The following is a 17,668-nucleotide window of genomic DNA, read 5'->3' on the forward strand; positions in this document are numbered from 1 at the left end:
AAGTCTCCTGGGATTTCTTAGTAATCAATTCATTCCTGATTGTAGGTAAAGTAAACTGAGGATCCCTAGTTTATAAAAAATCTCCTGACAGCTGCTTTTGCATTCCATTCCTTGTCACATTCCTTGCCTGCATCTTTCTTGTCACCTCTCCTTCACCCATTTCATAATTAGACATTGCTCAAAGTTTATTTATCAAGACAGAGCGACACATCTCAACGATCTTCAAAAAGATAGCTCAGGTGTTACCTTTTCCTGAATACTACGGTGAAATCTATGTGTGTACCCTGGAATCCTGCAGAGGTTAGACAAATGATGTCTGCCCTCTAACTGACTTAACTCACATAGTAAGCGTAGATGGAGGTCTGTCCTTTTTTTCTTGATAGCTCCATTTTATATGATTTTCTTTAACCCCACTTTAGGAATGTTTTGAATCAGAATTAATTATATTGAGAACAAATGCCAAACATTATAATAAAAAGCAGCTGAAATGTAGTTGTTCATGATTGAATTGCCTCAGCATCTTGAGCCCCCCCTTTTCCCTTGCTCTGTCCTCCTTGTCAAACTGGAGGAAGAAAGAAGAAAGAGAAGTCAAATTCTTCAATTTTTAAAGACCATTTCTGAAGTTGTTACAAAACTCACTTATAAAGTTACTGTAAATTACATTATTTATCTATTTAAATAACTTTCTGCACTATTTTATCAGAGTACTTCCTTACCTAATGTTATATTAAAAAGCCTCCTTGACTGAGATTTACCTTTTGTCAAGCACAAATTACATGCTTTACAACATCATTTGTTTTAATTCTCATAACAACCCTATGAAGTCAGAGCCTCATTTTACAGATTAGGAAATTGGTCTTTAGAGAGATTCAGTAACTTGTCTCAACTCAGTGAAAGTATTGGGATGGAATCTGAATCTAGAATCTGAATTCTAATTCAGATGAAGCAATTCCAAATTCAGAGCCCCACCTATATGATTCATTTACTAAATGTGGAGTAAAGAAGTAAGATCAAAATTTTAATTCAATATCACTGTGCCCTTAACATTTTAGTTAATTTTTGATGTAAGTAAATTTACATATACTATTTCTTCTGTGTGATTTGGTAAAATCTAAGGACTCTACAGATAAGAAGTATCTTTTGCCATTTGGTTCCCTAATTAACGATTGCCAAGTAAACAACAAATGTTCAGTTTTTCTAATACATAAGAATTGGGCTCTAAATGATTTAGGGTTAAAACAGGTTTTTGATACTTAATAATTTATGACTAGCACTCTAAATTTTTATTTTCTTATCCAGAAAGCCAGCAACATACTATATAACTCCTAGGATTCAATGAAAAGGTATATTAAAAGTGTTTAACAGGGCTGGAGTTGTGGCTCAGTGGTAGACCACTTGCCTAGCATGTGTGAGGCACTGAGTTCGATTCTCAGCACCACATATAAAAAAATAAAAATGAAGGTTCATCAACAACTATATATATATAGATATAAAGTGTTTAGCAAAGTACATTGGATATGGTTACTGCTCACTAAAAGAGAAGTCTGTTTTTAATCTATCTCTATTCTCTATGTCAAACGCACAAACCCTTCAAAAGTTAAAATAAATCACCTAAGTAAAGCTTTTTCCTGAAATAAACTCTTATACTATTATGACAGTACAGCTTTTCTCCTTCCATTAGAGATTAGTACAAGGATAGAAAATTTAATAGAAAATTAATTATCAATTTAGAGAGGAAACAATGTAATTAAATTTTATAATACCTAACTTTTGAAAGATTGAGTATTACATTTTATGTGCTCCCACTGAAAAACTATTTTACTGGTCTTAAGACAACCCTGGGCATGATTTTGTGTAAGTTTTCATATTTTACAAAGATAAAAAATTCTTTGAACCTTGGTCTTAGCGTCCTCCTGTGTTTTACTTTCCCTGGCTTATAGAGAGGGCACTTTCATTGTGAGCTATGGGAAATACCTGAGTAAAAAAATAAACAAATAAAGGACAAATCTTCCACAGATGAGAAATGAGAGGGACAAGTGGAATAATTTTCTTGCATTCAGTGTTTGGTGAGAAGAGAATCAAGTTTCAGGAATGTTTTCTTGTATCTCTTTGGTGAGTTTGGGTTTCCCTGTTTCCGTCTATGGTTCTTTCTATAATCTTCCTCTCTCCCTCACTCATAACTACATATTCTATATGTCCTTGATCTTAGTCTGATGATTTCCTTATCTGTATATTAACTTTTTTTTTTTTCAAAAGATCTCAGTCAAAGAATCTTACAATAATCACTCTGAAATTAAGATAAATTTAGAGAGGTTACAGATACTCTTTATTGCAATAAGTTTGTGAAGATTCAATTCGACAAATTTAGTGGTGCTAGAAAGATGAACTGAGCTTTAGCATATAAAAATAAATGTTTTCATTTCATATATTCATACCAAGGTAGTAGAATTTTACTGTAAGCAAGGAATTTAGAATATATCTTTGTGTTTTCATTTTTGAGGTTATAAAAAATACTGAAACTTGCTCAATAATAACAGAAAGTTAAACCATGATTATGAAATTCCCAATAAACCTTTAAAACAATCACAGAAAATGGTATTTTTGTTTGTTTGTTTTGATTTGCTTGTGTGTGTATGTGTGCGGTAACAAGGACACAACTCAGGAGCATTCTATCACTGAGGTACATCCCCAACACTTTTTATTTTATTTTGTACATGGTCTTACTAAATTGCCAGTGCTAGAATTGAACTTGCAATCCTCCTGCCTCAACCTCCCAAATTACTGGGATTACAGGTATGCATCACTGCCCATGGCTTGAAAAGGTGTCTTTTATATATTTGTTTAATTAGGAGAATAAGGCTTTCAGAGTCTCCTATGTTGAGGTCACAAAATTTTCAAATTAAGAAGCACAGTCATATATAGTTTTATGAAAATACATAGTGGAGGACTTACTATGTGACATAAAATATACTAGAGTCACTTCTCATAACTCTAAAACTTCCATGGAAACATGAAAATTCACTTACTGCAGAAATGTAATATTTATTACATTTATCTAAAATGAAGTTATTATTGATTTTTCTTATATGCATATGAAAATATGTATTGATGATATTGGATATATATAGGAAGAATTATCACCATAATAATCTTATTAAACTCTTGAAAGAACACATTAATTATACACAAAAGAATTCATATTTCCAAAGTAAAAACTTAAAAGCATTTAAAATTATGGAAAATTATTACAAAAATGTGCTTAAATATAATATCATTTTAAAAATTACCATTTAATTCACAATTTAGTTGAATGGATGATAAATATATATGATATAAAATGCAAAAAACAAAATCAATTGAAAAGTAACTAATTTTCATCCTTGTCATTCATTCCTCATATTCTCTTCTGCAGAGATACCTATTCAGTTTATTATGAATTTTGTAGAGGTAACATACATTGGTACCAACAGCTGTGTGACTATGAGCAAACTAACCATTCTACACCTCAGTTTCCAGATGAATCACTGATTTATAAATTCTAAGATTGTAGGAAAATTTCATGTTACTGTGATATGCAGGTATTTTTTAAACAAGGTGGCCATAAAAGAAAGAAAGAATTAATTGGAAAACATTAATATTAAATATTTTTCTACATCAAACTCACCATTAGGAACAGACAACTCACACAGTGAAAGTATTTGTAACACATTTAACTGAGAATAAGGAATTTCTATAAATCAATAATAAAATCCAGAAAATAGAAAAAAAAGTGCTTCTCAATGAAAGACATATAGAGACAATAAACATAGGAAAGAAGCTTGTATGCTAGACATCAGAAAAATATATAATGAAAGCTTAACACGACATTTCTACATACCTACTACAAAGGCTAAAATTCAAAAGAAAAGCAAACATTAGCAAGATTTTGGAGCATGGTTTTTAGAACACTGATACAATTAGAAATATAAATTGATAAGACTATTTGAAACCTGATTGTCATTTTCTGTTAAATCTGATCATCTATGGTCCATACAACTAGAAATTCCACTCCTTGTTGATATCTAATTAAAAGAAAATACTTAAGTTGCTGAAGAACAGGTTTAAGATTTTTCATAACAGGCCTACTAAAAAAATCAAAGTCCAGAAATAACCCAATCATCTATATTGGAATGGAATGGATAAAGAAATGGTGGAATGGTGGTATATACAAATGATGGAATAATACAAAGCAATGAAAAATGAAGAAATTAAAACCTATACATAATAATATGTGTGAAACAAAAATAATGTTGAACAAAAAAAACAGGTAACAAATGAGTACTTTAACACATAACTCAAAGTGAGGCAAATCTCAGATGGGATTAGAAGTGAGTATAATTTTGTTTGAGGGAAACTAGTGACTGTAAGGGAGTATGAGGTGACAGTACTCAGGTAGTGTTATCTTACTTGATCTGCCTATGAATTATACAGATGTGTATAGTTTGTGAAAATTCACTAAAGAGCACATTTATTCATTTTATATACATAAATTATAACAATAAAATGGAAGATGATTAGATAATACCATAAACTTTTAAATAATAAACATTTCAAAAGGTTTAAGATAGTATGATAGATGGAGTTAAATTATATGAAAAATAGGGGAAGTACATAAGGAAGTTAGGAAAGTATGAGACAGAGGGGTATACTATTTTAAATAGAGTGGTCAAAAAAAGCCTTATAGAACAGTTAATTCCATTTTCTTACCTGTGTGGTAAAATTTCCCTGAAAATCCCAAGTTGAATGTAAAATTTGTGATTTGTTCACGCAAAAGATTCTGAGTCTCAAGCAGAGCCTGAAATATAGAATTTTTAAAAATATATTAAGTCAAAAATGACATTCAGATGTTTTAAAAAGATCTCTTCCTTTTGCAGGCAGAGAATAATACTACTTCTTTATACCTGGGAGAATTAAATGATGGAAAGTACTTTATCACTTTAAAATTAGAGAGATACTTTAGAGGTTACATAGACTTAAATATTTTTATCCTTTAGCTTGTAATAAATCAACAAAAAGTTTCAGCTAAAAAAAGGCAATTAAATGAAAAGTTTAATCTGTGCATCAAAGGAACTTGTATGTAGTACATAAAATTTTACTACTCAGGGACATAGATAACAATTATCAAAAGAATATCACTCAATTTAAAGAAAACTCTGTAATACCACATGTGGAAAGAAACAAATTATCATTTGTCAGATACATTTTTGGTCTTCAAAATGCAAGACTTTTCTATATTAAATCTGAGAATCCCAAAAGATAGCGACTGCTATTCAAAAGAGGATATCATGGTAAAGTAATTCTCTAATTTGTCCTTTCCTTAATAAAACAGACAACAAAATACACTATTCCTTACAAATAAACTATTTTGAAGCGAAGTTTTGCTATGTCCTATACCATTTTGTTATATATTTGTTATATATTTATATATTTTGTTATATATTTATGCTACCTAACTATATGTTATATATTTATAACAATTATGAATATTTAGTGGACTTTTCCCTCTTGTACTTTTCTTTCTCATTACTTAAATTCCATTTTTCATATTCTTCCCCTCTCACAACATGCACATGTGCATGTACATAAGCGCGCACACACACACACACACACACACACACACACACACACACACACATTGTAGTGGTTGAGTGTTCACCTCAACTGGACAAAAAGTAGCACTGTTAGACTGGTTAAGGAGATTTTTTAACACATCTTTTATACCTGAGGAAACGGAGAAGAAATTGCTTTTTTCATGGATAAAATTAATGGTGGATCCTAGATTAAAGATATATATCAAATTTTCGATCTCTACTTACTCTAACATTCCAGATACTTTCCCTCTTTCTTACTTTTTAGTACATCTGTGGCCTAACTAAATGTTGTTTTCCTGATAGCAGAGCTGACAACTGGGAACCTTGCACTGTCATGTTCATAGATTTCAATCCTTGGGGATAAACAAATAAGCTTTTTTTATTCAGTTACCACCTGATGATGTATGCTTTATTTGAATGAAAATGATTCCCCCTATTGTGTAAAGGGGAGGAAGAGATCTTTTGTTAAATTTAAACTCATCTGATCAATAATCAGTTTTGAAATTTAAGTACCAAATATCATTTTATTTAAATGAGTAACCTCGTTGGTGTGCATAACTGAACCACATATCATATGGATCCTGATGACATTCAGAAATGAAAGACAGGCTTGTTGGTACATCCCCACACCTCGTTACAGGACTAAGATTAACCGATGGCCATGCCACTGGGGACACACAGGCAGGGTGGGGCATGGGTTCATGGGAAACAGAACTGGTCAGGTAGGCATTATGAAGTGAGGAATGGGACTTCTAGGTAATAAGCTGGACAATGGTAAGCTGGGGAGCTGCCTGGGTGTACAGTGGGAACCGCTCTATTTCTTCTGGGAGGAATGTCAGGTAAGGAATGTGAAGGTATGAATGAAATTCTACCTTTGGTACTTATATTGCAGTTATTAAGAGGACAAGTTTAGGGGTCAGATGTTTCAACTGGAATTCTGCATTTGCCCCTGTTTATCTACGGGCATGTTGTTAAATATTTCCCAGAGAGCCTCTTAATTTATAAGGCAGGTATAATAATAATTACCTCAAATGTGGATTAAATGAAATAATTCATTCATGCTCTTGGCTCAGTGACTAGAAGGAATACAGTATATGCTCAGCAATTCTTAAGTGCTGCTCTTCTACTACTGCTGCTGCTACTATACTACTAATCATATGGTTGTTATTATTAAATGATGTAGGAGAATTCATTTTACATGTGTGAACGTTTTTCTTAACTTGTAAATTGGAGACTGTGATCTACCCATGGAATGTTGATGCAAATTATAATAAATAATATATACAGGAATGGTTGGGAAACTTTTAAAAGTATCATAAAATATTAGATGTTGATACTATAATTGTCTGCAGTATCTATCATCTGTCTATGTCTACCCATCAACCTATGTACTCACCCATCTGTTAATTTCATTTACTTTTTAAAACCGGTTGCTCTTTATTTCATTTTTTTTCTTCCTTTTTTTAATATATATTTATTTTAATTAAAAAACAAATTTACATAGGGCAATCTTCTTTGATTCATTCTGTTATTTTTCCCTTCCCCCCACCCCTCCCACCCCTCTTTTCCCTCCATACAGTCCTTCCTTCCTCCATTCTTACCACCCTCCTTATCCCCAACCCTAAACCTAACCCTAACCCTAACGCTAACCCCTCCTACCCCCCATTATATGTCCTCATCCGCTTATCAGTGAGATCATTTGTCCTTTAGTTTTTTGAGATTGGCTTATCTCACTTAGCATGATATCCTCCAAATGCCTGCAAATGCCATAATTTTATCATTCTTCATGGCAGAGTAATATTCCATTGTATATATATGCCACAGTTTCTTTATCCATTCATCAACTGAAGGGCATCTAGGTTGGTTCCACAATCTGGCTATAGTGAATTGAACAGCTATGAACATTGATGTGGCTGTATCTCTGTAGTATGCTGATTTTAAGTCCTTTGGGTATAGGCCAAGGAGTGGGATAGCTGGGTCAAATGGTGGTTCCATTCCAAGCTTTCTGAGGAATCTCCATACTGCTTTCCAGAGTGGCTGCACTAATTTGCAACCCCACCAGCAATGTATGAGTGTACCTTTTTCCCCACATCCTCGGCAACACCTATTGTTGTTTGTGTTCTTGATAATCGCCATTCTAATTGGGGTGAGATGGAATCTTAGGGTAGTTTTGATTTGCATTTCTCTTATTACTAGAGATGTTGAACACTTTTCATATATCTGTTGATTGCTTGTACATCTTCTTCTGTGTAGTGTCTGTTCATTTCCTTAGCCCATTTGTTGATTGGATTATTTGTATTCTTGGTGTAGAGTTTTTTGAGTTCTTTATAGATTCAGGATATTAGCGCTCTATCTGAAGTATGAGTGGCAAAGATATTCTCCCACTCTGTAGGCTCTCTCTTCACATTACTGATAGTTTCCTTTGCTGAGAGAAAGCTTTTTAGTTTGAATCTATCCCAGTTGTTGATTCTTGCTTTTATTTCTTGTGCTACGGAGTCCTGTTGAGGAAATCTACTCGTAAGCCAAAAGTTGAAGGTTTGGACCTACTTTTTCTTCATAAGATGCAGGGTCTCTGGTCTGATTCCGAGGTCCTTGATCCATTTTGAGTTGAGTTTTGTGCAGGGTGAGAGATAGGGGTTTAATTTCATTCTGTTGCATATGGTTTTCCAGTTTTCCCAGCACCATTTGTTGAAGAGGCTATCTTTTCTCCATTGCATATTTTTGGCCCCTTTGTCTAGTATGAGAAAATTGTATTTATTTGGGTTTGTGTCTCTGTCCTCTATTCTGTACCATTGATCTACCTGTCTATTTTGATACCAATACCATGCCGTTTTTGTTACTATTGTTTTGTAATAGAGTTGAAGATCTGGTATTGCCATACCCCCTGCTTCGCTCTTTCTACTGAGGATTGCTTTAGCTATTCTGGGTTTCTTATTCTTCCAGATGAATTTCATAATTGCTTGCTCTATTTCTGTAAGGTACACCATTGGGATTTTAATTGGAATTGCATTGAATCTGTATAGCACTTTTGGTAGTATGGTCATTTTGACAATATTAATTCTGCCTATCCAAGAACATGGGAGATCTTTCCATCTTCTAAGGTTTTCTTTAATTTCTTTCTTTAGTGTTCTGTAGTTCTCATTGTAGAGGTCTTTCACCTCTTTTGTGAGATTGATTCCCAAGTATTTTATTTTGTTCGATGCTATTGTGAATGGGGTAGTTTTCCTAATTTCTCTTTCTGAAGATTCATCACTTATGTATAAAAATGCGTTGGATTTATGAGCATTGATCTTGTAACCTGCTACTTTACTGAATTCACTTATGAATTCTAAGAGTTTTCTGGTGGAATTTCCAGGTTCCTCTAAATATATAATCATGTCATCAGCGAACAGGGATAGTTTGAATTCCTCTTTTCCAATTCGTATCCCTTTAATTTCTTTGGTTTGTCTAATTGCTCTGGCCAGAGTCTCAAGAACAATATTGAATAGAAGTGGTGAAAGAGGGCATCCCTGTCTTGTTCCAGTTTTTAGGGGGAATGCTTTCAGTTTTTCACCATTTAGAATGATATTGGCCATGGGCTTAGCGTAGATGGCCTTCACAATGTTAAGGAATGTTCCCACTACCCCAATTTTCTCTAGTGTTTTGAGCATGAAGGGATGCTGTATTTTATCGAATGCTTTTTCTGCATCTATTGAAATAATCATGTGATTCTTAACTTTTAGTCTGTTGATATGGTGAATGACATTTATTGATTTCCGAATGTTGAAAACCTTGCATCCCTGGGATAAAACCCACTTGTTTTTGTATGCGATTTGCTAAAATTTTGTTGAGAATTTTTGCATTGATGTTCATTAAGGATATTGGTCTGAAATTTTCTTTCCTTGATGTGTCTCTGTCTGGTTTAGGTATAAGGGTGATATTGGCTTCATAGAATGAGTTTGGGAGGGTTCCCTCCTCTTCTATTTTATGGAATACTTTGAGAAGTATTGAAATGAGCTCTTCTTTAAAGGTTTTGTAGAACTCTGCTGAGAACCCATCTGGTCCCTGACTTTTATTTGTTGGTAGGCTTTTGATGACCTCTTGTATTTCATTGCTTGAAATTGATGTATTTAAGTTGTTTATATCCTTCTCGTTCAGTTTAGGTAATTCATATGTCTCTAAGGGAAGCATAAATCAGCAAGACATAACAATCATAAATATCTATGTCCCGAACATTGGCTCATCCATGTACGTCAAACAAATCCTTCTCAATTCCAGAAATCAAATAGACTACAACACAATAATATTAGGCGATTTTAACACACCTCTCTCACCGCTGGATAGATCGTCCAAACAAAAATTGAATAAAGAAACCATAGATCTCAATAACACAATCAACAATTTAGACTTAATCGACTTATATAGAATATACCATCCAACAAAGAACGACTACACTTTCTTCTCAGCAGCACATGGATCCTTCTCTAAAATAGACCATGTCTTATGCCACAGAGCTACTGTTAGCAAATACAAGGAGATAGAGATACTACCTTGTACTCTATCAGATCATAATGGATTGAAATTAGAAATAAATGACAGAATAAAAAACAGAAACTTCTCCAATACCTGGAGATTAAATAATACACTATTATATGATGAATGGGTAACAGAAGACATCAGGAGGGAAATAAAAAAATTTTTAGAAGTAAATGAGAACAAAGACACATCATATCAAAATCTCTGGGACACTATGAAAGCAGTACTTAGATTAAGATTTATTTCATGGGGTGCATTCAACAAAAGGAGTAGAAATCAACAAATAAACGACTTAACACTACAGCTCAAAGCCCTAGAAAAAGAAGAGCAGACCAACACCAAAAGTAGTAGAAGACAGGAAATAGTTAAAATCAGAGCCAAAATAAACGAAATTGAAACAAAAGAAACAATTGGAAAAATTAACAAAATAAAGAGTTGGTTATTTGAAAAAATAAACAAAATTGATAAACCCTTAGCCACACTAACAAACAGAAAGAGGGAGAAAACTCAAATTACTAAAATTCTTTATTTCATTTATTTAATCATTTATTAAATATATTTAATTTATTTCATTCTTCTTCTACCTTCCTTTCTCCCTTAGTTCTTTATCCCAGGGGATCATTCTGTTTGACTCTTTATATCTTTCCTTCCTCTTCATCACATATTTCTTCTTTTTCCATTTTAATCACTTCCTTTTATTCTTTATTTCCCTTTCATTGGTTAAAATAAAGATTTGAAGTACGTTCTAAATAGTGCCTTGTGTTATTCAATTTTCTAACTTAAAATCCGGTAAGCCTGCCATTCTTTTTGTCATTTTGTTTGTTTGTTCAAACTAAACTTGAATTTGAACTTCACTTTGTAATCTGCATTTCTTTTCTAATGTACATTTTTTCTTGGGGGGGGGGTCTTTTTTTTATTTTTATTGTAAAGAAATGGGATACATCTTGTTTCTCTGTACATGAAATAGAGGCATACCATTTGTGTAATCATACATTTACATAGGGTAATAGTTTTTGATTCATTCTGTTATTTTTTCCATCCCCCCACCCCTCCCACCCCTCCTTTCCCTCTATACAGTCCCTCCTTCCTTCATTCTTGCCCCCTCCCACCCCTCATTATGTGTCATCATCTGCTCATCAGTGAGATAATTTTTCCTTATGTTTTTTGAGATTGGCTTATCTCACTTAACATGATATTCTCCAACTTCATCCATTTGCCTGCAAATGCCATAATTTTATCATTCTTTATGGCTGAGTAATAATCCATTGTATATATATACCACAGTTTCTTTATCCACTCATCAATTGAAGGGCATCTCGGTTGGTTCCACAATCTGACTATTGTGAATTGAGCAGCTACAAACATTGATGTGGCTGTATCTCTGTAGTATGCTGATTTTAAGTCCTTTGGGTATAGGCCAAGGAGTGGGATAGCTGGGTCAAATGGTGGGTCCATTCCAAGTTTTCTAAGGAATCACCATAGTGCTTTCCAGAGTGTCTGCACTAATTTGCAACTTACCAGCAATGTATGAGTGTACCTTTTTCCCCACATCCTCGGCAACATCTATTGTTGCTTGTGTTCTTGATAATCGCCATTCTAATTGGTGTGAGATGGAATCTTAGGATAGTTTTGATTTGTATTTCTCTTATTACTAGAGATGTTGAAGAATTTTTCATATATCTGTTGATTGCTCGTAGATCTTCTGTGAAGTGTGTGTTCATTTCCTTAGCCCATTTGTTGATTGGATTATTTGTATTCTTAGTGTAGAGTTTTTTGAGTTCCTTATATATTCGGAAAAATGATATTTGATAGGCAACAAATGAATCTATCCTGTTTCTAGGCCTTAAAATTTAAATAATATACTTAGGAATCAGTCCCTTCATAAATTAGAATGAATTGATTTCAAATACTTAAATTAGCCCTGATTTTTCAGGTCTGATTTGGAAATTTTACACAATTATTTGATATTCTAGAAACAAATATGGGAATACTTAAAAGATACACTGAAACAGTTGGCAGATACTAGAATGCCTATGTATGTTGAAGAGTGGAACCTATTTCTAGATGACATTTTATATACTTAAGTATTAATATTGCTCACATTTAAATTGTTCTTATAAACCAGAATTTGGAAATGTTTATGATATTAACATTAAATATTGTAATTATCCATTATTTTCATCTATTTAAAATATGCTTATCACTCTCCTGTTCAGTGCAGGAAGCTTATGTACAAGCAATATTCTTAGGCCCGTATTCTTTTCACTAAATTCATTACTAGAATGATTTTTATTATTACTCAATTTTAAACTAAAATATTTTATTCATTACTATGAAGAAATTACTATAAAATGATATAAATGCTTTATTATTTATTTATATATTTGTTCATGTATATTTATATATTTGCTTTATTCTCTAAAGTAATCTGATAATGCCTAAAAGTCTAATCAGAACAAACTAAATCAATGTTATCACACTATATTCAAACAGCTCACAAGTTTCTTGAGCAATCAACCTCTCTGATATGTAGAGCCCCTTGGCTAAGGATGAGGGAAGTAAATGAGGACCCCTAAGTTGCACCATTTAGTATCCTCCATACCAACCAAAAACTTAAAGAACATAGATATCTACTTTCAAAACTAATTTAACTTTTGAACAATGGTCTTTTCTTAAAGTGTTCCGAAAATATATACTTAGGGTAATCACTGACCATTTTAAAAGTAACATACTTCCCAATGAAAAATTAAAATAATTAAAAATAAATAATAAGGATGCTAATATTATGACTTCTATTTTTTCAATAAATAAATCTAGGTACATTGAATATATATAGATATAGATAAATTAGAACTGTAAAGTCACATATCAATACAATTTTATACACAAATGAAGCAGACATTTCTATAGCAGAAAATAATTTAGTGTGTTCTTCATAAAACAAAACCACTTTGTAACAAAATTTAAAATGCTTATTCAATGATTAAAAAGAAACAAGCAATAAAACTATAAGAGAACTGCATTTTAAATGCAACTCAACACATAACATTTCAAAGTCCTTTTTTCAAATTTGAGTCTGTATGCTTATCCCACTCCTTAATTTTTAAAGTCCTCATTCTGCAAAACCAAGAACATTCACAAACATTGAAAGATCTAGTTAGAAGCAAAAGAAAGATCAAATTTAACAAAATTGAGCGCTTGAGAATTAAGTAAAATGGCAACTTTGAAATATTTTTGGATTTTATCCAACTTTCTTTAAGAGAATGAATATAAGAAACAGTAAATCAGTGACAAAAATTGAAATTAACTGTAATTTCAAAAAAGTCATACTGAGATTTGTGTTAGTATTCATCACACGTGTGACATTCTTTGGGAGAACATCTGCTGATTTTTAATTTTTTAATTTTTGCTTCCAAGATTATATTTTTACTTGTTTTGTTGTCTGTAAGTGAACAAACTGGGTTGGCAAACCAAATTAAAGACAGGGAAGAAATTTCATTGCCATATATGGTTTTTCAATAGCAAGAAAAAAATACTGGGTTTGAACACAAAATTAGAATTAAGATATTTTAATCAATCATGTACTAATTTTATCATAAATAAAAATTTCTACATCTGCTAAAGCAAATGAAAGCAATTGGACAACTTATTATAAGTTCCTATATCTATGTATATATTTATCTGCACACAGACAGACATAGGTCTCAGAAATAGTGAAAGAGAGATAATGGCAGACATTACTTAAATAATTTAAGTGAATTCCCCTTTGTCACAAAGCTAGTTAAATGCTGAACAATTGATTTAAAGAAGCATTTTGGATTTCAAATCTCAAAACGAAGAATATTAACACTGGACACTGTTATCACTGGCATATAAAAACTTGGTGATATAGTGCAATACAAGGGAATAAGAGGGTGATCTTCCTTCCACTCTTACCAACTGATTGTCACTCTTAGCTCCCAAAACTTGAAGTTATACTGGAAATGGGAAGATTAGATTGGTCTTTGAATACTGAAGCTGTTAGGATTCCTGAGAGAAACAGAACCAACAGAAGAGAGATATGAGATTTATTATAGGATTGGAAATATGGTTGTGGAGGCAAGCTAGAGAACCAAGAAAGCAGTGTAATACAGTTACAGTCTGAAGGCTTGAGAATTGTGGTGGGGGTGATGCTGAAAATCCTTTTAGCTTTGTTGCTAAAAGCTTGAGAACAAGGATTGCCTGCCCAAGGAGGGACAAAGATGGAAATCTCAGCTCAAGCAGAGAAAGTGAATTTGTTCCTCCATCTTTTCATTCTATTCAGTCCATCATCCATTGAATAATAGATACCCATTCACATTGGTGAGGGCCATCTATGCTATTCAGTTCACTAGTTCAAAATCTTCTCTTTTCTAGAACTTCCCCAGTGGCACTCACAAAAATCATGTTTTATCAGCTGATGGGGCATCCTTTAGCCCAGTCAAGTTTCTGCATAAAATTATTAATCATATCAGCTAAACTAAAATGTTTACCCATTGGCATTTAGATCATAGAGCATTCACTGAGTGCAACATTTGTAGAGTTGGACAGCAGGATACCAAAGAACTATGATGTTCTCCAAAAATCACCTCAATCTCTGTCTGATGAGGTATAGAATTAGGAAGACTCTATATTAAAGATTTGTTTATAGATAAAGAAAACACTGAAATATGCTGGAAACAGTTAATTAGATTAGAAAAGATAGTGGGGTATCATGAACAATTAGAGGGAAGACACCTTTAGAGGGATACAGTAAACAATAAATAAGACCAGGATCAACTACTATTTGACCTAGCTACACAACTGGCATTCAGCAAGGAAATAAGAAAGAAATGCAGGAAAGACCAGTGAACTAGTGGGAAACATGGTACTTGGTCACTGTCTGCTATAGTATTTATAATCTCTTAACATGATACCAATACTTATGGTACTGTATTGACTTACAACATTCCTAATGGTAAAACATCCACTCAGCTCCCAGGTGTATACATTCTAAACATTAAAAGGAAAAATGTTTGTTCTGACAATCTAAAATATAAAGACCAAAGATGAGAGGGTGTTTTCCATGAATTTTCATACAGAAACTTGTTAATTAGAATGAGATGTTTTTAGAGATTATAGTACTCCTTCTTTAAATTGTTTTAGGTCTGTTCTTGAACATGGCCTCACCCACATGGCACAATGAATGTGCAGCAGATTTAGAATCATAATAATTTTGGACCCTGACTCTGTTCTTAACTACTGTATATACTTGAAAAAGTTACTGAACCTCGCCAAATCAGTTTCTGGAAAAATAGAATAACAACATATAGATCATAGATTCATTATAAAAATCACATGCAAAATGTATATATGTCCCAAAACCCAAAAACCTTTTCTAGCATGTGGAAACTGAGTTCTAGAGTTCTAGCTCTAGGATGAATCCACTGTCCTTTCTTCAAGCAATTTTGTAAACTTCTTTATGTCCTGTCAAGCAACTCCATCTCCCATTTCTTCCTGTTACCCATGCAAAAACTTTTAAAGACATTTAAAATGTTAAATTATATTTTCAAATTGATCTTTAGTTCTTTAAGTGTTGTCTAATCAACACTAAAGATGAGAAATACCCAAGCAGTTGCATTATAGTAACCTGTAAAGGGTTGAATTTCCTTTTAAAGGACAGTGAATTCATTTTGTTCCACCACAATGTTCATGTATTTTGTTGTTTGTTTTGTATTAAAAGATTAGGGACAAAGGTTTATGTGAAAGCTCAGGGAAAAAGTCACTAGTAAATTTGAATTATTTTTGTTGTATATATTTAACTGGTCTAGATTATATATTATGCATAAACTTTAAATTATATAGTGAGGAATGACTTTCCTACAACACTTGTTGAACTGAAATTGGCAAATAATATGTGAGTAGGAAACAGTAAACTATTAAGTGCTACTCTAAGTATTTGCTATACATATTATTTTTACTTAGGGTTGATATGCTTAAATAGAATACTAATGTACTCTTAAAAATACATGTAAAATTAGTTTATAATGTCTTACAATACAATATCTATAGGAAACTATTAGCTGCATCTCAATCATTCAGTTATGCAGAAAAAACATTTTCTGTGTTATCATAAAAATAATGTTAGTATCTTAATTTAAAATACCTGCTTTTTGCAGCAAAAGAGAAAAAGAAATATGGGATACTGTTGCTGGCTCTTTGCAGTTCCAAAATCTGTGGATATTTGTCACCGCTTGCAGCAACAACTTGCACGGGTTTTATGGGTGGTGGAGTGGAAACTGAGGCACTTCTATCTTTCTCTTTAGTGCACTGCTTTCTTGCTTGTTTATAGAGGATAGAGGAAATGAGGTTTACTTGCTTTGAGAGGAGAGAGAGACTTTGCTTAAGAGAGACCTTGAGAGAAGGACAGACTTTGCTTAGAGCCCAGAGGAAGAGAGTTGCTATGCTTTAAAGTCCTGCATAAGGTGCCCTAGTGATGCGTCTCAGTTCTCAGTTCTGCGATCTGCCTTCCGCCGCTGCCCCTACTCGCTGCTGTGTTCTTTCTTCTAGCTTTTCTGCTAATGGCTGCTGTTGCGTATGTCCCTACTAGCTACTGCCGCGTGTTTTTCCCTCTGGCTGCTGCTGCGCGTCTAGCTACTTTTTTGCTAATGGCTGCTATGGCGTGTCTTCTTCTCTGGCTACTGCCACGCCACGTGTCTTCTGCTACTGCTTTTCTGCTAATGGCTGCTGTCTCCCTGTCTCACTCCGCCTACGCTTATATCACCTCCAGGAGGCGGAGAGCAGGGCCACGCCTCTTACGCAAAGATTAGGCAAGACGCTCGGAGCAGGCAATTAGTGCTGGAGAACACATGCGCATACATTGTGTGCGTGGACGAGAAAATCACCTGAGTGTGCTTATGTCAATTAACCTCCTCGCTGCCGATGTGATCAGGCGCCATCCCGATGCCGCCAACATGGCACAGCCCACAAAAGGATCCAATATAAAAGGATAGAGTATCACCATTTACTATTATTCTAAAGCAAGTTATATCTTTTAATAGGTGGGAACCATATGAGTAGTAAATCTATTCTCCTCAAGAAGTAAAAATGCTAAATATACACACATGTGCACACACACACATACACAAACATAAGAAATAATGCTGAGCCATCCAAATCCAGAAGTTTGTTCTATATATTAAAAGTGAGGTAAAGTAGATTGACTATAAACTCCATGAGATAGTAATTATGTCTATGTTCCCAAATGTCTGAATCCCCAAAGCTCAGCATGATGCAAGATCAGAAAAAGAGGCACTAGTTTCAAGATGGCGGCCTAGAGGGTGGCTGCATTTCATGTTGCTCCAGGACTCAGGATTCAAAAGAGGAGATATTGAGACACTTGGGACCAACTCAAAGCAGCCGGGTGACTCTCACCCATTGGGAAGGCATCCCGGATGGGACGGTGATCCCGGAACGCGGGAAACTTTGTGAAGTAGAGCTGCCGGCGAGAGCCCCTCCCCCCGCTG

General features: G+C 33.7%; 1 protein-coding gene across 4 annotated transcripts in view; it reads right to left on the reverse strand.

The window, feature by feature from the left end:
* Nucleotides 1–17,668, reverse strand: part of LOC306669957 (bifunctional heparan sulfate N-deacetylase/N-sulfotransferase 3) — a 190,430-nt gene that overhangs the window by 114,834 nt on the left and 57,928 nt on the right. For 2 of the 4 annotated variants that reach the window (XM_079154208.1, XM_079154207.1), the window contains exon 3: nt 4,747–4,834. In XM_079154208.1, coding sequence (XP_079010334.1) covers nt 4,747–4,834 — 88 coding nt within the window. Of the gene's footprint in view, nt 1–4,746; nt 4,835–14,081; nt 14,175–15,535; nt 16,165–17,668 lie in introns of those variants that run through there. The other 2 variants (XM_079154210.1, XM_079154209.1) reach the window with 2 other exon arrangements.

Source organism: Sciurus vulgaris (assembly GCF_902686455.1).
Source record: "Sciurus vulgaris genome assembly, chromosome: 9".
Classification (NCBI taxonomy): Eukaryota; Metazoa; Chordata; class Mammalia; order Rodentia; family Sciuridae; genus Sciurus; species Sciurus vulgaris.